The sequence below is a fragment of the Leptodactylus fuscus genome, chromosome 11, assembly GCF_031893055.1.
Source record: "Leptodactylus fuscus isolate aLepFus1 chromosome 11, aLepFus1.hap2, whole genome shotgun sequence".
NCBI lineage: Eukaryota > Metazoa > Chordata > Amphibia > Anura > Leptodactylidae > Leptodactylus > Leptodactylus fuscus.
In genome coordinates this window covers 84,616,769-84,644,205 of record NC_134275.1, presented here as the reverse complement: position 1 = coordinate 84,644,205, position 27,437 = coordinate 84,616,769, and the positions used below count along the sequence as shown (strand labels likewise).

Sequence of the window (27,437 nt, the reverse complement as noted above, 5' to 3'; positions counted from 1 at the left end):
ATTTACTATAACTTACCCATAAATCTGACATGAGATATATTGGAATTCGTGACTGGCATAGATCTCCATCCTGGCATACGGGAGTGTCCCTAAATTATTGGGTTAAGACCGGGGTACAGAACCCCAGGCTTCATAAATCTCTGCCTCCTCTTACCCACGTCATGGCACCGCACTTCTGTTTCATATAGTCTTGGGCCTCTGCACCTTGGCACCTCCTATTGCACCTTCTGGCAGCCAGTCCTGCTATTCTGCCAGGGTACAACTTTGCTGCTGAGCTCAGTGTCCCATCTGTCCATTGTACCATGAGATATAATACCATATATACACCCCATATTCTGCATACATAAGCAGTAAGACCAATATTCATCTTCTTACAATGGTATACACAGTCTTTTGCATGGTGCAACTTTTTTCTATGTCTCTGACAACTCTGTTACTGAATTCTTCTATCTGACAATTCTGTTACCGACTCCGTCTCTGTATCTGACGACTGTGTCACTGATGCCAGGGCGTGCTGTTCCTCCCTCTTACAAGGTGTGTCATATACCTTATCCCTGTCACCTAATCAATATTGAAGGCGATCAGCTGATCGATGCCGCCCCGAGCCCTGTGTACTAGTCAGGACTGCCCTTCGTCATCATCATCCTCATCATCACCGAGGAAGCAGAAAGCAGCTGGGAGGTCAAAGGTGACTGGCGCCTGCGGTGTGAGCTGGGCGAGCTGGTTTACAGTATAGGGACTGACAGCAGGTGCGGTGAACATGCCTTCCCTGCACTCGAGGAAGCGGATCGGAGTCTGTCTGAATGAGAACAAGAGAAGAAAACTTAACTTTCATATATTTGAGGAACTTTGCAGGTCAGTCCTAGGTGGTGTCTGATATTACGTGTTGGGATTTGGTGGGTTGTTGGGATAGCGACTGTATTACAATATATAACATACACTACAGCCTGATCTTGTCTACACGCAGGTATACAGTATATATAGGCGATCTGACATATAGTATACAGTAAACACTCTAGTCTAGGACACATTGGACGTTTTACTGTATCAGGCTCATTGCTATGTATAGGGATACATACAGTAATACATAAATGAGGATCATGAGCTTATCTTACCTGCAGTCCTATGTAAATCACAGGTAACGCAGCATATATTGTATTACAATGAGCAGAGTCACAATATATCTGTGCACTGTATGTCTATTGTATATGTCTGGTACGTTACTTTACATGGATATAGTGTATAAGGGTTTGTGAACTTAAAGGGGTATTCTCACCTTGGTACTTCTAGCTATGTCCATAGGGTCATAAAGATGGGCCCACAATGACCCCCCATTAGCGGCCGCATATGAACCAGAATCGCAGACGCCCATTGACTTGTATGGGAGTTCTGAAACATCTTGGTCTCACCCGTGTGGCCCTCTCTCATTCACTTGTGGCCCCATCTCTGGGATCTATCAGACATGTATGGCATATCCTAATGATTGCCAATATAGGAATAACCCTTTAAATGGGTATAAAACCCCAATTTTCACATATAATTAATCAACATTAAGCTATGGGGAATCCAGACCATCCTATGTTTGGCTATAAAGAAGGTCTTGGCCACTGGAGGACTCAGCACGTCCTGCATTATAATGACGGCCAATTGATTTCAATAAGAGCTTGTAATGCTGAAATTGGCCTGGGGTGGCAGTGTGGGCGGTGACAGATAAGAGCTGATCGCTGGGGGGGACCTAGTAGTGGGACACCCTATTGTCAGAGGGTTCTTCTAACAAAACTAGACATTCCCTTTAAATACAAAACGTCATGTCTAGATGGTTGACGTAAGGAAGGCCCATTGGGGGTAGATCGACCGCCATAAGCAGGAGCATCATGTGAGGCTTAAGAGCTTGATCCGTATACAATCCTTACAAATCTCTGGAGGATCGGCCCATGTATGGGAAATAACGAAAACTCCATATCGATCTTGAGATTTCAAAATCTGATTTCCGATCATTTCCAGCCGATTTGCGATCGTGAAATTTGCTCGATTGCCAATCGGGATCCGATATTTCCTGATCCCAATCGCTCAAACCTATTTGGTCAATGAAGTTCATTTTGGAATTCAATTAAAGTCTTGTATTCATTCACCCCATGTCTTGTATCCATTCACCCCATGTCTTGTATTCATTCACCCCATGTCTTGTATCCATTCACCCCATGTCTTGTATCCATTCACCCCAAGTCTTGTATCCATTCACCCCATGTCTTGTATCCATTCACCCCATGTCTTGTATTCATTCACCCCATGTCTTGTATTCATTCACCCCATGTCTTGTATCCATTCACCCCATGTCTTGTATCCATTCACCCCATGTCTTGTATCCATTCACCCCAAGTCTTGTATTCATTCACCCCATGTCTTGTATTCATTCACCCCATGTCTTGTATTCATTCACCACATGTCTTGTATTTATTCACTCCATGTCTTGTATCCATTCACCCCATGTCTTGTATTCATTCACCCCATGTCTTGTATTCATTCACCCCATGTCTTGTATTCATTCACCCCATGTCTTGTATTCATTCACCCCATGTCTTGTATTCATTCACCCCATGTCTTGTATTCATTCACCCCATGTCTTGTATTCATTCACCCCATGTCTTGTATCCATTCACCCCATGTCTTGTATTCATTCACCCCATGTCTTGTATTCATTCACCCCATGTCTTGTATTCATTCACCCCATGTCTTGTATTCATTCACCCCATGTCTTGTATTCATTCACCCCATGTCTTGTATTCATTCACCCCATGTCTTGTATTCATTCACCCCATGTCTTGTATTCATTCACCCCATGTCTTGTATTCATTCACCCCATGTCTTGTATTCATTCACCCCATGTCTTGTATTCATTCACCCCATGTCTTGTATTCATTCACCCCATGTCTTGTATTCATTCACCCCATGTCTTGTATTCATTCACCCCATGTCTTGTATTCATTCACCCCATGTCTTGTATTCATTCACCCCATGTCTTGTATTCATTCACCCCATGTCTTGTATTCATTCACCCCATGTCTTGTATTCATTCACCCCATGTCTTGTATTCATTCACCCCATGTCTTGTTTTGTATCTTCCTTCTAGGAATCATGGCTATGACGTAACAGAGGTAAGATCTATTACGAATCTCCTCGTACTACTATAATATGACAGGCTGACGTCTTCTCTTGCTTATGAAGTCTATTTTCTGCCTCTAGGGGTTTCTTAGTACAAAAACAAAGACTCTGTTTGGGAGACATTTTGTGTAACATAGCTGAGCAACTCCTACTCTTTGAGGTCTAGGACCAGTGTTGGACTGGCCCCCCAAAGTACTAGAGGATCCTCCACTGGGTCCAGGCCCTGACATAATAATAGTCTGGCAGAACACATCCATATTGGAGGGGTACTATGGTCTATTTCCTAGGGCGCCCCAAGATCATGTTATGTGGTGGATCCAAGGAAGCTCAGTCCAACACTTAGAAGATACCATCTTGGTACTTTAGAATTCAAGCTGAATCTTTATATCAATAAATGATGTACATTGTCTTATGTGATGTCAGTCCTACTCCTTGAAGACCACGCCTTTGTAACATTGAGCTGATTTGGACCTCGAGGGGTATAAGTAATTGAAGTCTTCACTCACACCCAGACTTTGGCTATGAACCTCTTTCCGTCAAGGGCCATTTGGTCAAACATTTTTGGCACTAAATTCCACCAAATCCAACAGACTCCTTGAAATGTTCTTCTGATGAGCTCAAAGGCAATTGGGTCAATTGGCAGGAGCCTCATGGGTTGTTTTTTTTTTCCCTTCCCCTGGATCAACACTGTAGGGATTGTAGGGTTATAGGTTGGACTTGATGGACTGATGTCTTCATCCAACCTCATCTACTATGTAACTATGTAAAGTTGTGTATATAAATTATACTCATCTCCGCCTCGCCATCACTTTCTAGGAATGTTTCATAGTCTCATCATATTGTGTCATCTTCAGGTTGATCTCACCAAATGTCTCCATAGCCAAGGGCCATTTGATCTGATTATCCACAAGTTGTCAGACCTGTTGATTGAAGCGGGTCAGGACCTGGCGTCCCATCATCTTGTCCAGAGGCTTCAGGTAACTCCGCAGAGAAAAACAATATGGCTGTCTATATACAAAGAAAGGGGAGCTAAAAATAAGCCGGGATGACATGCAGGGCTATAGTGTATACATAGAGGGTGTATAATTATCCCTAATGCACAATGTAAACCTGGCCCTACAATAGCACACACCTTTATTGTTGTATAGATAAAGATTAGTGCGGTGTAAATGACCAGAGAAGAGTGTAAATAGTGAAGTAAGTCGTACAAATGTTATGTCACGTACTCACAAAGGTGGCGGCTGTTGTGTTCAGATAGAGCAGGTAACTAGAATAGTACATAGTATATAGTATAATATTATAGGGTGGCATAATAGTAAACAGGTAAAATATAGCTGAATAAAATCGTATAGGTGTATATAAGTAAACACACAGCTAACCCTCAGTCCATTGTGTACAAGCATCTGCATATTATCCGATCTGCTCCAGGCAGTGCTGACACACTGGAAGGGAAAACACCTTTAATCCAAATTGGCAATTTGCTACCTTTAAACATACCGGGAAGAGAAAATTGAATTTGTCACAAAATTCTAAAACAATGAGAGCTATGAAGGAGCCAGAAGTCACAGAGTTCTCCTCAAGTGCAGTTGAGGGGGATCATCGGCGCCAACAACACACTCATTATATGGCTTCCCAGCGAGCTGCTGAGATGCCGGAACAATCACAGGCACGGCGCGAGGAACGAGTTCAGCAGAAGGACAGCTTGAGAGGTGCTGAAACACCGGAGCAGGCAAACCATTGACGGCAGCAATTTGTTGAATATAGGCGGATTGTCGATACCAACAACACGCAGACAAAGTCCCAGGCAGAGGCTAGTGTGAACATAAATTCATAACAGTCGTGAAGCCATGTCATTTACCGGTATAAAAAGTAGCCAATGTGTTAATCGAGGTTAAAAAACTATCTGTGTGACAAATTTCATCCAAATCCGTTCAGCCGTTTTTGCGTGATTGAGGAACGAACATCCAAACTTTCACATTTCTAATATTAGTAGGATGGGATAGGATTGGCAAAAAACTCCCGCCCCCAAATAGAAATGAAAAATACTGGTCTGGTCTCATCAGACACTGGGTCTTGCCACAAGACGGTATAAAAGTGCTTTCCCTGCTGCCCTATAAGGGGGTTCTAAGAGGCAACTTTTGGGTAGTGTACGTCTTGCTCAGTTGACAGATTTGCCTAGTTGACAAACCTTGGTCACATCTTTGGACTGAGAGATGCCGGATGTTGGTTTCAATGATCTCCTGCCACTAAGACCGTTCTGACCAAGCTATTAGGAGGTTTTGGGAGCAGAGGTTATGTGAGGGCGCACAAATGGTGTATTATATATTAGTATTATATACGTAGTACTGGGTGGTAAAATGATATAATAGTATATAGCACAGGGCGGTACACTAATATGCAGTATAATGTTAATGGGGTCGTGCCGTGTTTTTGCTTTTTCACAGGTCTATCTGGACACCCATCCCTTTACCATCCTTCTGGACCCCCTACCGGCCGTGCACACACTTGTTGACCGGTTCCAGTCCTATCACCTTCTACGAAGCCTGGAGACCCAACAACAAGGTCGGGCAAAGTTACCAAATATCACATCTCATACGGTGCACGAGATCCCACCAATGGGTGTGGTGATGTCCAAACTTTCCCCTGGCCTAAATAGGTCTGGTGGTCAAGTGTTTTAGGATATTGTGTCTGTCCCTCTACATGTGGCTTAGTTTACCTTCACCCAATCATCTGCATTTGGTGTTGCTCAAATTTGATGCAAGACGTCTTAGTCCAAGGACCAGGAGGAGAGGACAAACATCAAAGAGCCTACAGACGTCTTTTAGGTGGCCTTGGGAGGAGCCAGTACCCCCATGACATGATCCACAGTATTAGGGCAATGATGCAGATATGGGCACCATAATGTGTATTAACCATCAACATGTCTCCTTGTTATTCCTTGTTTTCTGCAGGGGTCAACGCGATGTTCTCCCCGCCATGTGTGGAGTTGATGTCCAAACGCAACGATGTGGTGGCTTTGGTTAGAGACCATCTTACCTTCCCTATCAGTAAGGAGACTTATCCTAAGGGCTAATCTTGGACATGTATATGGGTTCTGACCTAGATAATTCTGCATAACTAGGAATATGGAAAGAGGGAGGATCTTTCAGAGGTTGGCAACCATTTCTAGCTTGGTGAAGATCCACATTGAGTATCACAATATCACTGAGTGATAAGGCTCTTGATATAACTTTTGATATTGTTATCAGATATACACCCTGATCACCCTGTTCTCAGCAACCACCTCAAACACAGCCCAAGAACCCTGACGTAGATGGCTCCATCCACTGTGTAGTGGCCATGTTGGGTAACCTCATCTCAGCTTCCATTCAACTGAAGCGTCGCATGTTATCAAGTCACTGGTTAGGGAAGAACAAATAGATGATGCCCAAGTCACTGATGGAGCAGGTAGATCAGGGATTGCCCCGACCCCTTGCAAATTGGAAATGTAACCCTCTGCTGGGTGTGGAGAAGCTCAGACCGATCAGCCACCACAGTGGTCGTCACACATGTTGATGTAACTCACATACGTCACCGTTTCCTCACCACTGAGGCCACAACAGTCATGTAAGCCTCCCTACTTTCGGTATTGGGACTGGACACCAGGGATAGATGAATGGGCCATTATATTTTTTTCCACCTATCCCAGTCACGCCTTGTACATATTACACAAAGGATAAGATTTCTCTCGTACTTTCTCCGTGTCCTAGGAATCTAGGCAGGAAAGTGTTAACTACACACCTATGGGAGTCAGGTCACATTAGGTAATAAAACAAACATCCCTGTGCCAGCGGTGACATCTCCAATCTCGTGTCACATTGGCTGCCCATCTGTCCTTAGAGGGGTCAGCGATCTGTTTGAGACTTCTAGCATTTGCTATCCAGCGGGTACAAGGTGGTGCCAGGGCTCTCCCCGGTGACATCTTGTCATTATCTCTGAGCTGAGCCTAGATTTGTGACACTTAGACTAAGGGTGCAAAGTTCTTGAGGTGTGTCCTGCGCCCGGGGTGAGGTGTGAGTCAGGGGCGAGCCTTGGCGTCAGCAGACTCGCTGGATTCTTAGTGTTTTTGCTTTTCTAGCTCTGCTCTTAGGTCAGTGTATGGGGTGTTGGTCCGTCTATATAAGTTGCGCAGTTGTAAATATCTGGTAACAGGTATCGTGAAGACCCTGTAGATGTAGAGATAGCAAATGTCACACCCAACCGTATACACCTGATGGCAGCCTATTAGACAGTCATCACAATACAGGGTCACTATGTGTCTGCAGAACCCCCTGTCAGTGACTACTGGAAACTGCACAGAGATAGAGGAGTGATACTGTGCAATATGAGGAGTGATACTGTGCAATATGAGGAGTGATACTGTGCAATATGAGGAGTGATACTGTGCAATATGAGGAGTGATACTGTGCAATATGAGGAGTGATACTGTGCAATATGAGGAGTGATACTGTGCAATATGAGGAGTGATACTGTGCAATATGAGGAGTGATACTGTGCAATATGAGGAGTGATACTGTGCAATATGAGGAGTGATACTGTGCAATATGAGGAGTGATACTGTGCAATATGAGGAGTAATACTGTGCTGTAAGAGGAGTGATACTGTGCAATATGAGGAGTGATACTGTGCAATATGAGGAGTGATACTGTGCAATATGAGGAGTGATACTGTGCAATATGAGGAGTGATACTGTGCAATATGAGGAGTGATACTGTGCAATATGAGGAGTGATACTGTGCAATATGAGGAGTGATACTGTGCAATATGAGGAGTGATACTGTGCAATATGAGGAGTAATACTGTGCTGTAAGAGGAGTGATACTGTGCAATATGAGGAGTGATACTGTGCAATATGAGGAGTGATACTGTGCAATATGAGGAGTGATACTGTGCAATATGAGGAGTGATACTGTGTAATATGAGTGATACTGTGCAATATGAGGAGTGATACTGTGCAATATGAGGAGTGATACTGTGTAATATGAGGAGTGATACTGTGTAATATGAGGAGTGATACTGTGTAATATGAGGAGTGATACTGTGTAATATGAGGAGTGATACTGTGCTGTAAGAGGAGTGATACTGTGCAATATGAGGAGTGATACTTTGTAATATGAGGAGTGATACTGTGCTACAAGAGGAGTGATACTGTGCAATATGAGGAGTGATACTGTGTAATATGAGGAGTGATACTGTGCAATATGAGGAGTGAAACTGTGTAATATGAGGAGTGATACTGTGCAATATGAGGAGTGATACTGTGCAATATGAGGAGTAATACTGTGCAATATGAGGAGTGATACTGTGCAATATGAGGAGTGATACTGTGCAATATGAGGAGTAATACTGTGCTGTAAGAGGAGTGATACTGTGCAATATGAGGAGTGATACTGTGCAATATGAGGAGTGATACTGTGCAATATGAGGAGTGATACTGTGCAATATGAGGAGTAATACTGTGCTGTAAGAGGAGTGATACTGTGCAATATGAGGAGTGATACTGTGCAATATGAGGAGTGATACTGTGCAATATGAGGAGTGATACTGTGCAATATGAGGAGTGATACTGTGCAATATGAGGAGTGATACTGTGCAATATGAGGAGTGATACTGTGCAATATGAGGAGTGATACTGTGCAATATGAGGAGTGATACTGTGCAATATGAGGAGTGATACTGTGTAATATGAGGAGTGATACTGTGTAATATGAGGAGTGATACTGTGCAATATGAGGAGTGATACTTTGTAATATGAGGAGTGATACTGTGCTACAAGAGGAGTGATACTGTGCAATATGAGGAGTGATACTGTGTAATATGAGGAGTGATACTGTGCAATATGAGGAGTGAAACTGTGTAATATGAGGAGTGATACTGTGCTACAAGAGGAGTGATACTGTGCAATATGAGGAGTGATACTGTGCAATATGAGGAGTGATACTGTGCAATATGAGGAGTAATACTGTGCTGTAAGAGGAGTGATACTGTGCAATATGAGGAGTGATACTGTGCAATATGAGGAGTGATACTGTGCAATATGAGGAGTGATACTGTGCAATATGAGGAGTGATACTGTGCAATATGAGGAGTGATACTGTGCAATATGAGGAGTGATACTGTGCAATATGAGGAGTGATACTGTGCAATATGAGGAGTGATACTGTGCAATATGAGGAGTAATACTGTGCTGTAAGAGGAGTGATACTGTGCAATATGAGGAGTGATACTGTGCAATATGAGGAGTGATACTGTGCAATATGAGGAGTGATACTGTGCAATATGAGGAGTGATACTGTGTAATATGAGTGATACTGTGCAATATGAGGAGTGATACTGTGCAATATGAGGAGTGATACTGTGTAATATGAGGAGTGATACTGTGTAATATGAGGAGTGATACTGTGTAATATGAGGAGTGATACTGTGCAATATGAGGAGTGATACTGTGTAATATGAGGAGTGATACTGTGCTGTAAGAGGAGTGATACTGTGCAATATGAGGAGTGATACTTTGTAATATGAGGAGTGATACTGTGCTACAAGAGGAGTGATACTGTGCAATATGAGGAGTGATACTGTGTAATATGAGGAGTGATACTGTGCAATATGAGGAGTGAAACTGTGTAATATGAGGAGTGATACTGTGCTACAAGAGGAGTGATACTGTGCAATATGAGGAGTGATACTGTGCAATATGAGGAGTGATACTGTGCAATATGAGGAGTGATACTGTGCAATATGAGGAGTGATACTGTGCAATATGAGGAGTGATACTGTGCAATATGAGGAGTGATACTGTGCAATATGAGGAGTGATACTGTGCAATATGAGGAGTGATACTGTGTAATATGAGGAGTGATACTGTGCTGTAAGAGGAGTGATACTGTGTTACATAGTCTCTACTTGTTCCAAGTATGTCCCCCAACATTTAAACAGTATCTGAAGAACATGTCAGTAATTGTTCCATTTCCCTGCAGCGCCACCACAGGAGGAATTATGTATTACACAGTGTCCATTACAATCAATAGGTTGTCTGTGTAATACAGGACAGAGCGGGTCCTCCAGAGAGAGACCCTTTGTAGTAACTCTCCACTCTGGTTCCTAAGCAGAGGACCCCCTTACATTCCCCATGGTGGGGCTATTAAAGGATTATCTTATCTTATCTCTCTTATATTTAGGTATTACTGTATGTTATATTTTCAGTATTTTATAGTCTTGTTGAATGTCACCGATCCCTGAGATCAGATTAGGAGGAGGTTTGCTATCACCCAATAATAATCACATCCTTTCCCCTTTCTTGCAGTCTGCAAAACCCGGGTGGCCCACGGCCCGCGCTCGCATGAGGTCTGTATTATTATAGATTTGTTTCTGTACATTTTACAGTTTTCTAAGCGTGATAGGACTCTAAATATAATACACTCTGCAAGGACATTTGGGGGGACCACAAAGTGTTTCTTCCCAATATGCAGGGACTAGTACAATATATTATAGTTGGGAGCCTGGTACAGATTTTGCATTGGGGCCAGTTGGGGCTTTATGTTACGTAGGACATGGACCAATGGTTTGGAAAGCCAATTGTTGGACATGGACATCCGCTCACCCATAAGTGACACTTTTACATCACAAAACTGGGGCATTCTTAAAGACACCCGCCATGTTTGTCTAATTTGTACAAGGCCTTCAAGTAGCTTTTGATCTCAGAGAAGCCTTCCCAGGACCTAATCTGATAGGTCATCTGACCCCGTGCTCCTCTATTGCAGATGTCGTTGATCTTCAATGAACAGGGCCTAAAGGATGTGACCCCTCCGTGTCTTCTCCAAAGCTTCATCAACCACAGCGCCACCCTCTATAAGGTCTTTGTTGTGGGTTCGCAGCATTTTCTCGTCAAGAGACCATCCATACGGGATTTTCCTCTGGGGGAGACAGGTTGGTATTGTCTAATGGTCATGTCTCCGGCCTTCCAAGGTGTAAGATTATTGGATTTCTCCAGACTAATAGAATTTTATGCAGCAATAATCCCTAACCTGAGACTCTGCAGCTGATACAACTCTACCACTCTCATCAGGGCCTTGACAGCCGTTCTAGGGTTTCCCATCATATTCCAATCCTATAAACCTCCCTTTAAGATTTAGTTCCAGTACTTAGATTTTTCCACCATGCAGACCCCAGTTTTATCCTTTTGGGTTAGCACTCGGGTCTATATTTCCAGGGTGTCTGGGTGTGACATGTTTATGGCCGTCAAGTATTTTTGTACTCGGTACTCATAGTATTCTGTATTGATTTTCTAATCTAATATATTCGATTCCACCTTTAGCTGCAGAAAACGTAAGACATGTAAGGATTAGTTATTGAGTGGAGGATCAATACTTGCACCGCCCTGCCGTAGTCTCACATTTTTTTGTATGTTTTTCTGCCTACAGACCAAAAGACAATCTTCTTTAACAGCCACCAGGTCTCCAAGGCAGAATCCTGTTCACACCTGTCCCAAGTGAGTGTAAGACTGGGTTCACTTACTTTATTATTTACATGTTACTTATTAGAGAATGTATCGGCCTCCTAGTGACCTGGTAGGCATTAGAATATAAGCGGGTTCTTTTTTTTTTTTTTTTCTTTTGGTAGAGTTGGAAGGGACCTCAAGGGCCATCGGGTCCAACCCCCTGCGAGTGCAGGTTTTCCTAAATCATCCCAGCTATATGTTTCTCCAGATTCCGCTTGAAGATTTCCATTGATGGAGCGCCCACCACCTCCCGTGGCAGCCTATTCCACTCTCTCACTCCCCTCACTGTCAGAAAGTTTTTCCTAATGTCTAATCTGTATCTCTTTCCCTTTCGTTTCATCCCATTGCTTCTTGTACTTCCTTGTGCTAATGAGAATAGGGGAGATCCCTCTGCACTGTGACTACCTTTCAGATATTTGTAGACTGCTATTATATCTCCCCTCAGCCTTCTCTTCTGCAAACTAAACAATCCCAGTTCTTTTAGCCGCTCCTCATAGGACATGGTTTGCAGACCTTCCACCATTTTGGTTGCTCTTCTCTGGACTTGCTCCAATATATCGATGTCTTTCTTGAATTGAGGCGCCCAGAACTGTACACAGTATTCCAGGTGTGGTCTGACCAGGGAAGAGTACAGCGGAATAATGACCTCTCTTCATCTAGATTCAATGCTTGTCTTAATACATCCCAGAATTTTATTCGCCTTTTTTGCAGCAGCACCGCACTGTTGGCTCATGTTGAATTTGTGATCTACTATTATGCCCAAGTCCTTTTCCCCTATGCTATCACTTAGTGCTATTCCTCCCATACTATATATGTTTTTTACATTTCTGTTACCCAGATGTAGAACTTTGCATTTGTCCCTGTTAAATCCCATTTTGTTGGCCTCAGCCCATTGTTCCAGTGTGTCTAAGTCCTTTTGAATACACTCTCTCTCCTCTCTAGTGTTGGCTATTCCTCCTATCTTCGTATCATCTGCAAATTTTATGAGTTCCCCAATAATTCCATCGTCCAGATCATTTATAAAGATATTAAAAAGTACTGGGCCCAGAACAGAGCCCTGCGGCACCCCGCTTTTGACTTTCTTCCAGTTCAATGTGTAGCCATTTAGTATTACTCGTTGTGCCCGATCATTAAGCCAGTTGTGAATCCACCGAACTGATTTTTTGTCAAAGCCATACTTAATCATTTTTTCAATAAGAAGGTTATGTGATACTTTATCAAATGCCTTACTGAAGTCAAGATATACTATGTCCACGGCATTCCCTTGGTCCAACCATTCAGTGATTTTGTTGTTGAAGGAAATCAGGGTTCTGATGACACGTACCGTATGTAGAGTCTATCATCATGCACATGGCGGTATTACGGATGTATCCTACTCTAGGCCCGTACTGTGTTATGATTACATTTGGGCCTTGTTGCCCCATATGAGACCAGTACATAAATTATGTCTATTTGGGGGTTCCAGGAGCTTCAGTTCACATCTCTGTCTAGCTCCATATGCCCTTCATACTTGGTGGATACATATGGAAACCACTTAAACCTTGTAGCCTGAGGGGTCCCGTATAGGGAGACAGTATATGATATTTGGGGTTCCAGGAGCTTCAGGTCACATCTCTATGTACCTTCATGTGGCTTTCATACTCAGGTACACAGAGGTTTTACTTGGTGGATTCCTATGGAAACCATTTTAGGCAGCCACCATCTGTAGGACACTATATATCGATGGACTGTAGCTCTCTCATAGACTGCAGCTTTCCATGTCCCGATCTTCACTTTTAGGATCAGCCACATACAGGAAATATTTTGGACATGGTTCTGCTCCTTTTGGCAAGGCGTGTTCTAAAGTCATTCTTCTCTCCTTCCAGGCACCCCTGTATCCAGATGTCCAACCTCCGTCAGATGACGTGGTCAGACAGGTGGTCCAGGGTCTCCAGGGGGCTCTGGGAATGTCTCTCTTTGGTGTGGATTTAATTGTGGACACTAAGACGGGTCGTTGTGCAGTTATTGATGTCAATACTTTTCCGGGTAAGTTCTTCTTGACCATGCTTATACATGATGTCCCATTCCATATCTTCCTTTGGGCTTGGGATAAGTACTTTGGCATGACCAGCTTTGAAAAGTCATACTAAAGTTTTTTCCTTTCAAAGCTAGTCATTTGTACCACTCAAGTCAAGAGGAACAGTAATGAAGGACACATGTAAGTGGTGCTCCATCTACCCAAGGGTTCCAGTTCTACAAACTTCTTCTATTTCAGGCTATGAAGGCGTTCCTGAATTCTTCCCAGCTTTACTTTCACACGTGGATAAACTTCTCAAAAACAACAAAGAATCTACTCCTACTTTGGAAGGTCCTCCTGATGTCCCTACAGGTGAAGATCACAAGATGGACCTGAGATCTCTCCCGGAGCCTTGCAAAAGACAAATCAGTAGCACATCTTACTTTACAATGCATACAACAGCCTGCTCTACTGACTGGTGACCAACGAGACCAAACCAATGGACCTTTCTGTAGTAAACTGAACATGGACATGGACAACCTTTCAGTACAATGTGATCGACGTTACTGGAACCACCTGAAGTTCAGCCGTCACATCTAGTCTAATCCCTAGAAGAAGAATCCTTGAGGAACATGGACTTCTAGGATTGCGGCCCACCCCCTTATACAAAGTATACAGATACTTAGACCCTGAATTTTTTGGTTTTATTCGTCTTTCACAGCAAAACATGAAAAATATCATGGGACAGACAATGATATCCATAAGCAACAGAACATGTAGCCTTGTAGATATCTCCCATCCTAGGACCTTCTTCTTCTGTGTGCGCGCCCAACATTGAGTTAATTGTGACCAAAACATCTCGAGAGCAATAATGTAAGATAAAGACAATGACAAAGAATATTCATATTATTAACATACAATGTGGAAATTCCAATCCCTTCCCTTTTTTTTTCTTTTTGAGGTACTACAAGGGTGACAAACAATTTTGGAAAATTTGGACAAATTTCATCCCGGTGACTCTTTAGCCAGGATCTGTCCTGAGCCTATGGATAGGCCAAAGTTTTGCTTTATAATATAGCCACAAAAAACACAGCCCTGAAAACAGTGTACAGGCAATTGTGGAAGAATTGTGTATATACATAGTACAAGAAGACGTGCAAAGGGTTGGTGAGTTAAAGTCTGGAAGACGGAAGATGGAGAGCCACTCTTCTTCTCTTAGCCCCGGTGAAGCTCGTGAAGCTCCTCCAGTCGTTCTGCTGCCTTCCTTAGCTCTTCCTCTACCTCGTGGATGTCCCTTTCCTTAAAAACACATACAAAATAATTATGTAAAGGGTTTTTACAACTTTCCAAAAATTTTAATTCCCTTGAGTTGGCCAAAGAGTGTAATATATTGGTAGCACCCATGGACAATGAAGACCCCAACCAAAGATGTATGGCTGCCTCTGATGAGAGAACTAAAGTAAATTGTAGGTACCAAAAACTGTATGAGTCCACTGCCATATCATGGTGACGTCATTGCGGGTTCCTACTTTAAAATAGATGGTAAAACAGCACAACTCAACACCCAAGGACTCTCCCAACAGCAACATGGCGGCCGTACCAAAAGACATGAATCTAAACCACTATCTCTGTAGACACAAGACCTCAAGCAACCAAGGCCACCAAACAGCCTTGACCACGTAGTGACTATGAGAGACTCCGAAGATAATCTAGACGCTCTCCAGTACTGCCTGGTCTAAGTATCTCTCCTCGAGGTAATCTGTAACTGACTCCAGATTTCAAGTGTTTTTGATAAGTTTTATGGTCGGCAGTAGTTTTATTACTGTAACATTACTAAAGTCCAACCATCTCTGTAGCCAACAGTCATAAAGCGGGATTATAGCGAGCAGACAAAAATACTGCCAAAAATTATATTGATTGATCTTTGTACCGTCATACAAAGAAACTCACAAGAGGTTGGAGTCATCTAAAGGGCTGTATCAGGGGTCCGATTTGTCCAGAGCCAGAGAAGCCAAAAAGTATCTATTACGACCGTATAAATTCCAAAAATATACCATATACCTCACACCTTGTGTTCTAATGTGTAAGTATCCTTCTCTGACCTCCGCTCTTGACTCTTACGCACATGTTCACCTACTGAAGGTGTTTTTCTTGACGACTACAACCTTCCACCATTCCACACTTGACCTAGGCCTGACGTTGCTGAAGTTCCTACCACTGAGAAGACTAAAAAAGTTGGAGTATCCAATACCAGTACAAGATAACCCAACCGCAAATAGAAAACACCATGCTGAAATATCAGTGTTGGTTGTTGGCAGTAAATTGTCTTACTGGACCTGTTCTCCTAGGAAATGGGCTGGGCTGATGGTTTACAGGCCTTCTGGCAACTCTAAACATAAGGCCGTACAACCTACCGAGATCTTCATGAGTTGAATGCCCTCATTGTTTTACCTTAGCTCTGTGTTCTTCGCGTTCTTCCATTTCCTCCAACTCTCTCTCCTCTTCCTCTTCTCGGTGGTCATGATTTCCATTATAATGGTGCCTTTCTCTTCCCATCTCATCTTCACCTTGATCATAATAGGTCCTTTCCCTGTCCATCTCACCTTCTTCTGGGTGGTGGATATGCCTCTTATCTTCCCCGTGGTAACCTTGCATATGGGTCTTGGCGTTGAAGTATTTCATGCCTCTGTCTTCAGACTCAAACTGGGCGGTTTCTTCTTGACTTGGGTCTTCTGCCATCCTTCTTTGAGAAGCTCTTTTTCTTTCTTCCCACTCTTCATGATTCCTGTGGTACCAGCCATTGTTGGGCCCATGGTAGCCACCCTCATGCTCTTGTTCCTCTGAGCTGTCTTCATCGCTCTCTTCGCTGTAGTGTTTTTTGTCTTTCCTCTTGGTGGCCGCATCACTTCTTGCTTCTTTCCCATCTCTTTTCTCCTCATTTCCTCCTTTCTTAGCAGGGGCGTTTCTTTTTTTTTCTTCTTCTTCTTCCTCCTCCTCCAGCAGATCGTGAATCTTCTCCTCAGCTGAGGTGCCATGTTCCTTCTCCTTCACCTGCACCTTCTCTACTTTCTCAAACTCTTTGGACTCCTCATTCTCAGATCCCCTTTTGGACTCCGCATCCCTTTTGGGAGGTGGGACAGGAGTGTTCCTCTTTTTAAGCTCCTCTTCTTCTAAACTGTCCCTTTCTGCATGTAAATGGGATTTTTCTGTGGACAGAATAGATAGAATTTGAGTTTTGTAAAAAAAAATAATTTGATGATAGGAAGTAACATTCATACAAAGATAGGCATTGGTGTGTGATGGGTATTTCATTATGGGAATGGACCTTCAAAAATACAGAATTCTAGAATTTTATCAATTATTTGTAACAATATCAACAGTGACCACTGGTCCCACCACTGGTGGGATTGAGCCTCAGTGGTGGGGCCTGAAGATTTGCTTCAATCTATAACATCTCATTTGGACACCAATGGAGAGAGGAGAGTAAGCCATTGCCAGACACCTCTAGTGCTGGTTTATCTCCCAGTGGACAGAAGTTCTAGTGAACTGAAATTTAGTATCTTGGATCCTACCCCAAGGAAAAGTCAGAAGAAGATATTCAGCCAACCCCTTGAAGTCCTCAGGTTTGGCTAACCTTTGCCTTATATACAGGGAATTTAACCCTATGCTTCTTAATTCAAGAACGTATTGACGTAATGAATAACATATTAATAACATAGGGGCAGGAAATAATGATAAATGGGAACAGAATTAAAGCACGATAACATGATCAATAGTCCAGAGTTATCAGGAGACACAAGAAAGATCATTGACCGGGTGGCAGGAGATTCAGAGAGACTAGGGTTGGGCTAGGGTTGGACTGGCCCACCAGAATATCAGAGGGTCTTCCACTGGGCCAAGGTACGAGAATGGGTCCCAGTTGAAGACAAACCCATCTAAAGCTGACGGGACTGGATAGACAATTGTGAAGGTTCCTGATAGCTAATACTTTGGTGGACTTTGGTTCTCATTGAGGAGACCCGGTTGTGTATAGAAGCGCAGCATGGGAAGAAAAGAATCCAGAGTAGCTCCAGAAAGATGGAGACTGTCACCTAATGGAAGAAGCTGTAAGTCTACGTCTGACCATGCACCATTACTAGGGATATGAGCCAAGCCAAACCCGTTTGTAGACAGCCATGTTACCGATACCCAACATGTCACCGCTGAGATCTGGCCAAAGTGGTCACCTGCGCCTGGCAGTCCAAGCCTTGGAGAGAATGGGGAATCTTCCCCTAAATCCAAGGACTTGAGGATGGTATCACTTCTTTATTCACTTTATATCATCTCCAGATCTCCTGGGAATTTTGCATTTATCCAGGAAAACCCCTTTATGGAGAAACCATTGTCCAACCTGGTCCACCATGGACACTCATGGCGCTCACAGAAAAAGCACCAAACATTTGGCTGAAGTAATGTAACCCCTTCTTGCACTTCCCTCATACAAATGAACCTAAGATTGGCTTAGATGTAACAGGAAGAATCCGGCCGGGTAAACATTGCTATGTAGATAAAAGGCAATGACGGGGGAGGAGGAGCCGAGCGCCATAAAACAGCAGTTCACCAGAGAGGCGCTATAAAGTGTAGTAGGCGGAATAACATACATTATAGTCATCTGGAAAAATAAACATTACAAAGGGCATTGCACTAAGAACATGCCGCCCCTGAGAGAGATGCAAATAGGAGATTGCCAGAAATATTGGAGGCAATTAAAGGGGTCCTCTGGTTAGGAGGTCACATGGTAGAAAGGTCCAGTGGTAACAAGAAGGTAACAAAGTCTCGCCCTGTTAGATCCTTCAGTGATTGGCTGTAATCTGTGCAGTTAGTAAGAGTTCGATTTCTCTGCAGCGCCACCACAGGGCAAATAAGGTATTACACCATGTCCATATAAAATGTAAATGTAATACAGGACAAGGCTCATCCTCCAGGGTAAGAGAGGGGGAAAGAAAGTCTCTTTGCTCTTCACCCTCGATCCCAATCAGAGGACCCCGTCTAGATACCATCCTATACATATTAATATACATTACAGGTACTTAGACCCTCCCGTCTATATCCTATATACCATCCTATACATATTAATATACATTACAGGCACTTAGACCCTCCCGTCTATATCCTATATACCATCCTATACATATTAATATACATTACAGGCACTTAGACCCTCCCGTCTATATCCTATATACCATCCTATACATATTAATATACATTACAGGCACTTAGACCCTCCCGTCTATATCCTATATACCATCCTATACATATTAATATACATTACAGGCACTTAGACCCTCCCGTCTATATCCTATATACCATCCTATACATATTAATATACATTACAGGCACTTAGACCCTCCCGTCTATATCCTATATACCATCCTATACATATTAATATACATTACAGGTACTTAGACCCTCCCCTCTATATCCTATATACCATCCTATACATATTAATATACATTACAGGCACTTAGACCCTCCCGTCTATATCCTATATACCATCCTATACATATTAATATACATTACAGGCACTTAGACCCTCCCGTCTATATCCTATATACCATCCTATACTATTTCCATCTGATATGTAAGATATAAGCTACAGCTGTGGTGCCGGATTCCCATATAATATTATTCGTTATTATATTAAAGCAGCGCGTTACATGGACGGGATAAAGTACATCGAGATGATCTGAGCTTAGATCCCTGGATCCCGGCGCTCGCTGCAGAGCTACAACCTGTTTATTGCTGCAGTAAATATGGGCAGGGGATTCGTGCACTGCGGTCAAGGGCGATAGATAGGGTAGGGATTGGTGAGAGATCATATTAGGTCAATATATATATATATTTCCATTACCAATGTCAGGAGTGCCCGTCCCCTGATGTAAGGTAGTATCCAGGACCCCGACTCCCACAATCTAACCTCCTGAATGGGTCATGGAGCATAGTATAACCATCTTCTGGCTTGGGTCGGTCCTGCTTAGGTCAGGAGAACTTCCATAATGGAGAATATAAGCGACAACTCCTGTAGGTGCTATAAACGTCTTCAGTCTGGTTGTCACCTTTGTAGCATCTCCCTGTTCCTGACCCCTGTACTGTTACACTTTATCTGAGGAGGGGGCCTTCATTCAGGACCCCATTACCCAGAACGGAGGCTGCTACATACAGTAGATCATCGCTCTTAGGTAGACAGTCCATTGGTTTCAATGAGCACCATGTAATGCCTGATTTGGCCTGTGGTGGCGCTGCAGAGGTTGCTCCCAGGTGACCCTGCCTAGTATAACTGATGGCCAGGGGTTGCAGCAGCAGAACAATATTCCAATATAAAGGGATTGTTCATTGCCAGCAACCCCTTCACCCCCTTTAACCATACATGGGTCACCAAAACTGGAATTGCTTGGAAGTGACCACCATAAGTCCTGCAATCTAGAATGGTTTATAAGGGGCCAGTATTTGTCAGATTTCCTTGCAGTTCTTCTATCTATGATGAGTTACCTCTCTGAGTCAGATCCTCCAGTTCCTTGAGCAGGTGTTGGTGCCGCAGCATGGAGATCAGACGCTCATCTGCAAAAACCCAAACATCATGGCGTCACCAGAAGGTCCACAGATGTCTCCAGAACACCCACACTCAGCATGTTCTCTGCAACTTGTCCTCACGTTACACAATAGTATACCTCAATCCATTTAAAGGAACAGTTTTCCAAAAACTAAAGCCCATATGAGAAGGGGTGCAGCTATACAGGGTGCAGACGTAACAGTTGTACCAGGGTACTGGTGACTTGGGGGGGCCTAAAGGTCCTTGGAAGGAATATTATAACTGGCACATGGGACCTGTTCAGATATTGCACTGGGGTCCAGGACCTTTAGGATACACCTCTGGGAAACAGACAACAATGCTCAGAGAGTCTGAGGGTGAGGGGGGCGCAGTGGGTCTAGCTTTGGGGTAAACTGAGATAAAACAGGACTCTGTGCACATGGGGGGATCCAGGCTGGAAAATCCATTGGGTACGTTGCCTGGTCCACACCTAGAAGAGCAGGACTCCCTTCATGGTAGTGATCTGCCTCCTCAAGGTCCAACCTATATACAGTCAGGACACTGGGCAGGGACTCTCCTGACTAGGTTTGGGACAATGTATAGAACAGGCCTTGGATATCCCCATTGTATGTGGCCTAAGAGATCAGGAATTGTAAGAGATGGCGCCCAACCTTCTTTGAGTATTCGGATGCAGTTGCTGCTGACCCTCTCTGACCCGGATGAAGACAATGACTCTGCCAGGACCTCCATGATACATCTCGTGACCTGAAGGAAAAAAGGGAATACGTCATTTAGGGGTAAATGCATCGACTTCTTCTGAATCCACATAACAGTTACCCATAAAGTCTGGAGAGTTCAAGATCACGCCAATGATGCCATGGGCTCCAAAATTGGCAAAGGCTACAAATGTGCCCAGAGAAGATCACTGAACTTCCTTAACTCCTCAGCAGGGGGCAACGATGAGCATCGGGCAAAAGTCATCTTAGGGCAACCTGCTGGGAAACTACAACTCCCATCATGCTCCATTCACTTCCATGGGAGTTCCAAGTAAGTATGCATGCTGGGAGTTGTAGTTTTACAAGAGCTGGAGTGCCGGAGGTTTCCTACCCCTGCCTTAGGATAAGATCATAGAAAATAGCTGAGCCTGTCCATGAATGGGCCAGGGCTACCAGAATGCTCTTTGCAAACATCTTTTTGGTCTGACTAATAGAGAGGGTCCCAAGCATCAGCCTAGTCCAAGGGTACACGGGACTAACACATTGCAAAATTTCCCACAGCGCCTCTCTTGATCATAGGCTGTGCCAGATATTGCAGCTGATCCATATTCATGTGAATGAGTCTGAGCTGCAATACCCGTCACAGCCTGAGAACAACCATGGCGCTCTTTATATAAAACATTTCTTAATCCTGGATAACCCCTTTAACTGTGTCCTGTTGTCAGAGTGACCCCCATATATCATGTAATGTAATGTGGCTCCCCCTAGAGTCAGCCCTAGGTGTCTCGTGCTGCCGCGCCTCAGTCAATATGTCTCGTCTCTTCGCCTCTACAGAAGGATTGAGTTACTCATTCAGCATATGTAAGACTTGTCGCTTCTGCTCCGGGAGATCCTCTCGTCGATAATATCGAACAGCGAGCCTCTGTTTTATCTCAATCAGCTCGACACATTGTTTTCTTTTTTTTTGTTTTGTGACAACTCCTTCTGTAACATGATAAATGACCCGGCTCGCCACGGGAAAGAAACGGTCTCCTAAATCCAAACGAATAGGAATACAGGAATAAAAAAACAAGGGTAGTCTCTGAAACAGCGCCACGTCTGTCCATGGGTTGTGTCTGGTATTGCAGTTCAACTCAACTCTAATGAAGGACACTAAAGTGTAATACTACACGTGGCCTGTGGACAGGAGTGGCGCTGTTTTTGCAAATTATAATCACACCTGCCAGAGCAAAGGAAAACCCGTGAAGACCCTTCCACTCGTCTAGGTATGGATGACGCCAGGGTCGGGCAGGTGTAGGGTCTCGTATGGCTTCCCTACATCATATTGACATTCTGACAACTCTCTACTGTCCATGACAACTATACAGAGTTTTTATTTTGTTTGGCAACCTGTCCTAGAAGTATCTGAACATGATGAAGCTTGGTGACCCTTAAAGGTCATGTCCACCTTCTCGACCCTTTACACTGTCCCAATAAATCTAAAATAAGAAACTAAGTATCGGGACTATTAGGGGTAACACGGTGGCTCAGTGGTTAGCATTGCAGCGCTGGAGTCCTGGGTTCGAAGTAACGGGACTATTAGGGGTAACACGGTGGCTCAGTGGTTAGCATTGCAGCGCTGGAGTCCTGGGTTCGAAGTAACGGGACTATTAGGGGTAACACGGTGGCTCAGTGGTTAGCATTGCAGCGCTGGAGTCCTGGGTTCGAAGTAACGGGACTATTAGGGGTAACACGGTGGCTCAGTGGTTAGCATTGCAGCGCTGGAGTCCTGGGTTCGAAGTAACGGGACTATTAGGGGTAACACGGTGGCTCAGTGGTTAGCATTGCAGCGCTGGAGTCCTGGGTTCGAAGTAACGGGACTATGAGTCCAAATTAAAAAGTGTCCAACTGTTTTGTTTCTTTGTTTCCAATCAGACCTATGTGTCTCCATGATAACAGACTACAGCCAGTCCCAGTGTCGTCTGATTCTTTCACTCCCTTCTAGCTGTTGTTTCTTTCTAATCCACCAATATCATAAAGTAGGGGACAAACGGAAGGAAACAGAACTTCAAGTTTCATTTTAGATACAAAGTGGAAATTTTTTCAAAAAATATTGTAAAAGTGGCCGTGGCCTTGAAGCCTGATGGGGCAGTAGAGAGCATTGGGCAACAGGTTGAAAGCTACAATTCCAAGTCTACCCCAATAAGCGTGGGCTAGGAGTTGTACCCCGATACCTGGGCACAGGTTGCTATAGATGGTGCATACTGTATATGTTACACGTATATGAACATATGTAACCGAAACCTCACCTTTTCTTCATCTTCGGAGAGCTGGCTGGACAGGGGCCTGCTGGAGGCTAAGGGATACAAGGCAAGGATTAGTTTTGCAGACACGTCAGATGTTCCCTACAACGCTCTATGGCAGTGACCAGTGACCCGGTCAATCGCCTTCAATAAAGGAGAAGATCCTTGACCACCGGAACCTTCCATAAATGACCAGACTGGAGCTTTATAGACAGGGGAGAAGAGAAACTTGGAAGGAGACGACGGAGAACAAGACGGATGGAAGCGAAAAGATACAAGAACATTGAGAAGACCCAAAGGTAACAATATGGTCACCTAGGAGTCAATGAGGCCGAGGACGCCGTGAACGTGCCCGGGTGATGTAAGACCCTCAGCTCTTGTGCACAACTCTCAGCAGGTTCTGACCGCAGGGTGCTGTAGTTGTAGACCACTAGTGTAATAGAATATATCTTATAGCAATACATTCATTGTGTCATTTAACCCTATATAACATTTTATGGAAATGACCCAATTACCAGGGAGACGGGAGATATCTCCAGGGCTGATAATGACATTATCTGCCAGGGATCATGTATAATAGATGACTAGGAGCAGACAACGTGTCCGCCGAGGTGACACACACTCGGATTATAGATGGATTATATTCTAATGGATGGAGAACTTCTTATTGTCCAGGATCCGGCGTCTTGTCATGTATTATTGCAGATCCAGGTCTCACCTTGGAGGGGAGAAGACTTGGCTGCAGCTCTTACCTTGCAAACAGACAGCTGCAAGCAGTAAACACTTCACAAACCCCATGGTGGATGCGCTGCTGCAGATGATGGAGGTGATAATCCTTCTTCCCAGGCTCCGCTGATGCAGACACAGGAGAGATGCTGATAGTCTGAGCCCCGGGCTGGACCACACTTTACCCAGCCTGTCTGTAGCTGCAGATTATATAGCTGGCAGGGAGAAAGGGGAATGTCGTCACATTGACACCCCCTCCATCTGCCTGCTCTTTACCTGTGACTTGTACGACTCCCCCTCCCGTGCAGGTGGCTCCATCCAGCAATCCCCTCACATATACACATTATATAATCCTTCCCCTAATGCCAAGGGGCTTCCTCTATACAGCAGATTAGATGGCAGCATATATATATATAGGTATATTATAGATCTATAGAGAAAATCTACTAATGCATCATTAAAGGGGAACTCCAATAATACTGTAACCAAGATTTTTCTCAAATATTTTTTTATGGGCTAGGGCAGGACATAATGTCCTTGATCTTCTTCGGTCACTACATCTTTTATTTTCCAGGGTGTTCAAAGAAAAAAAAAATGAAGGGAAGCTCCATGGGACACTCAAGGGTCAGCCGGAGTTCCCTTTTACCTTCTTGCCTCCATTGTCTATACTTTCCTCCACCCCAGAGCGTTGAGTAATGAACTGATACTCACCCCTCACTTCCCGGGGATTGTAGCCCCTAGATGGGGGTGGTAGGGCAGGAAGCTTAGGGCTTCCTGCTCTACCTAGAGTTCAGCTCTGGTCACTTCTCCTTCCAAGAACCCGGGAGAGCCAGCGACATCCTACCTGTGCCCCATACACATGAAAGAAAAGGCACCCAAACCCAAGGATTTTGGCAGAAATAGGCAACCCTCTAATGTACATGGGGGTCTCTAGACTGTTCCCTGATGTCGGGGGAAAGAAGGATGTTGCATTTCAGCGCCTGATGCTTTTGTTCTTTGTAGATAAGGTGTCTGGGATTGGCCTACATCACTCTCCCCATTGGAAACACATACATGCTCTGCCATCCTGAGCATGCATGTGTATAGGGGAGTCAGGAGGAATAACTGGGAGCTGAACAAGTGTTTGGCCATCATCTATTGATTGTGTGGGCACCCAACATGGCAGCAACCTCAATACATGTGCCCTGAAGTAACTAGGCTCTTACTGCACCTCTGGGGGTCTCTGATGTCATACATGATGTCATATAGGACGTTCTCCTCCACTGGATGATGTATTAGGATGAAGCCTGTGACGGAGCCTCCATGCCATAGGTCACATTCCTCCCAACTTACAAAGGACACAAAGAGAGACAGGTCTATGGGGTCACAGCAAACATGCAAATGTGTCTGTGCTAAATCCCACTCTTAACCCCGTCCGTGCCTCCCTGTGACCCCCGCCCTGTGCTTTTGCTCCCCCCACAGAGTATCAGTGCTCCTTTAGTGATTTCCTCTCAGTGACCGCCACATAGTATTATACCCTTTTAGTTGCCCCCGCACAGTATGATGCCCCCCCTTTTAGGAACCCCCGCAAAAGTATAATACCCCCTTAGTGTCCCTCACACTGTAATTCCTAGCCCTGCTCCCACCGATCTCTCCGCAGGTCTCCCCTGACATCTCTTCCAATGAGGTCATCACGCAGGTATTGCACCCGGCCGTGCGATTAGAGCCAAAATCGCTGCATTTTAGGAATTGTTAAAACTGTAAATATTGACATGGAAAAAATCTACGACTTCATTTACAAATACGTCATTTCAATCCTTTGAGCGAGTGTTTTTCCTGTGCGCAGTGCGCGGCGTCACAAGGGCTGATGGACTGCGGGGCACACGAGAGGAATAATACGGGAGAGGATTAATGTCTGCTGTTTGTGGCAGACCTGTAGCTATTGTATAAATAGTCGCCGTTCCATCCGCCTCTGACTATTGTTCCCGGCAGATCCCTGGCAGGTGTCCTCCTCTCCATTGTCCTCGCCTTTGTTAGTAAATTGCTTGCTGCAGGGGCCCCTGCCTGCCACCTGGATGGGTATGGAAACAAGCCCGGAGCCAGCACTCTGCACGCCATATTAGTGCTCTGCGCCCTCCAGTATAGGACTGGCGAAGACTCCGAGGGCGGCGCTGCCTATTTATTATGCAACAAAACCACAAGATATCAAGCAAAATGGCATGTACCGGGGTCAGGCCTTGTGCACCCGCACGAGCCATTACATCTATCCCATCCACAAAGGCCAGACATGGAGTGCAGGGTCTCGCTGTAGGGGGCGATGTTTGTATATTGTGATCCCTACACATGACATAAATGTAACAGGCACACACCCTGACAAAATAGCACAACAAGGGAGCAGTGTTGCATTGTCGCAGATGGGGTCTAATTAAATACCACGTCTGGCCACAAGAGGGCGAAAGAGCACTTCCCCCACAGCCCTATAAAAAGGCTCTGAGAGGCTACTTTTGGGTAGTTTACCTCTAGGTGAGAGATCAGTGACTGCTAGGACGTACTCAAAGACATTTTACCCAGTTTTGGGGGGCACAACATTGGACTGAGGGAAGCAGGATGGTTGTGTCAATGACCTAGCTATTAGAAGGTGTTAGGGCAGAGGCTACATGAGGGTAGACACATGGTGAACAGGCTCTAAACAGCCCAGACACCCAATAAAGAGGTTCTTACAGGTTCCTATGTCACCTGCTGTATAGGTTCTGCTTTTAGACTCCGCGACATCCAGGCTGAGCTGTGATCTGTGACTACAGCCGAGCTACAGGAGACGTGATGTAGTCAGAGACACCCCCCCGGCTGACCATTGGCTCAGGCCGCTCCTCTCTCCCTCCCCCTGCACTTCTGCCTCCTCAGATTGGCTGCACCCTGCAAACACAAGTCTGTCGGTGACCATAACATCTCTGTGTAGAATTAGCAGCTTGCTGGTGGGATGGAGACCCCTGGTGATGATCAGATCTGATAAGACCTCCCCTCTAAGCCACATTCACCAAACCATAATGAGACCCAGACCCTGCATGTCAAGTTAACCAAGCTAATGCCAGGTACACACCAGTGCTTGCCCTATGTTCAGGGATTCCGTTCCCCTCTTTGCATTTTTTGCCCTTTTTGGACGGAAACCGAGCAGAAACCACATGGACCCCATTACAGTCTATGAATGTAAGATCCACTTGCATGCAGCTACCTATAGGGGGAGCTATAGTTGTGAACATGTTTATACAGCTTTTAATGCAATGGGAGTTGTATACATCTGTATGCGAGGAGCTCCCCCTAGAGGTGGTTATAGGTACAGAGCAGGACTGAGATCACTTCTGGGGGAACCAATACAGATGCACTTGCTTCAGTGGTTGAGACGACACGACGAGGACATGACTTATAATTTATTTATAAAATATAATAATACATAACTATGGACCTCAACCTCCGT

General features: G+C 44.4%; 2 protein-coding genes across 2 annotated transcripts; one reads left to right on the top strand and one right to left on the bottom strand.

Moving 5' to 3' along the window:
- Window positions 1-719: 719 nt before the first annotated feature.
- On the top strand, window positions 720-15,759 carry LOC142185194 (inositol-tetrakisphosphate 1-kinase-like). Its single transcript, XM_075260474.1, has 10 exons — window positions 720-855; window positions 3,131-3,155; window positions 4,017-4,139; window positions 5,607-5,724; window positions 6,114-6,209; window positions 10,505-10,545; window positions 10,962-11,127; window positions 11,622-11,689; window positions 13,564-13,723; window positions 13,953-15,759. The coding sequence occupies exons 1-10, from the start codon at window positions 761-763 to the stop codon at window positions 14,174-14,176; spliced, it is 1,116 nt and encodes a 371-aa protein (XP_075116575.1). The 5' UTR covers window positions 720-760; the 3' UTR covers window positions 14,177-15,759.
- CCER2 (coiled-coil glutamate rich protein 2) lies at window positions 14,691-25,657 on the bottom strand. Its single transcript, XM_075259771.1, has 7 exons — window positions 25,612-25,657; window positions 25,192-25,341; window positions 23,267-23,313; window positions 20,934-21,027; window positions 20,223-20,291; window positions 16,146-16,900; window positions 14,691-14,993 (listed from the first exon to the last, which is right to left on the bottom strand). The coding sequence occupies exons 1-7, from the start codon at window positions 25,655-25,657 to the stop codon at window positions 14,910-14,912; spliced, it is 1,245 nt and encodes a 414-aa protein (XP_075115872.1). The 3' UTR covers window positions 14,691-14,909.
- Window positions 25,658-27,437: the final 1,780 nt, after the last annotated feature.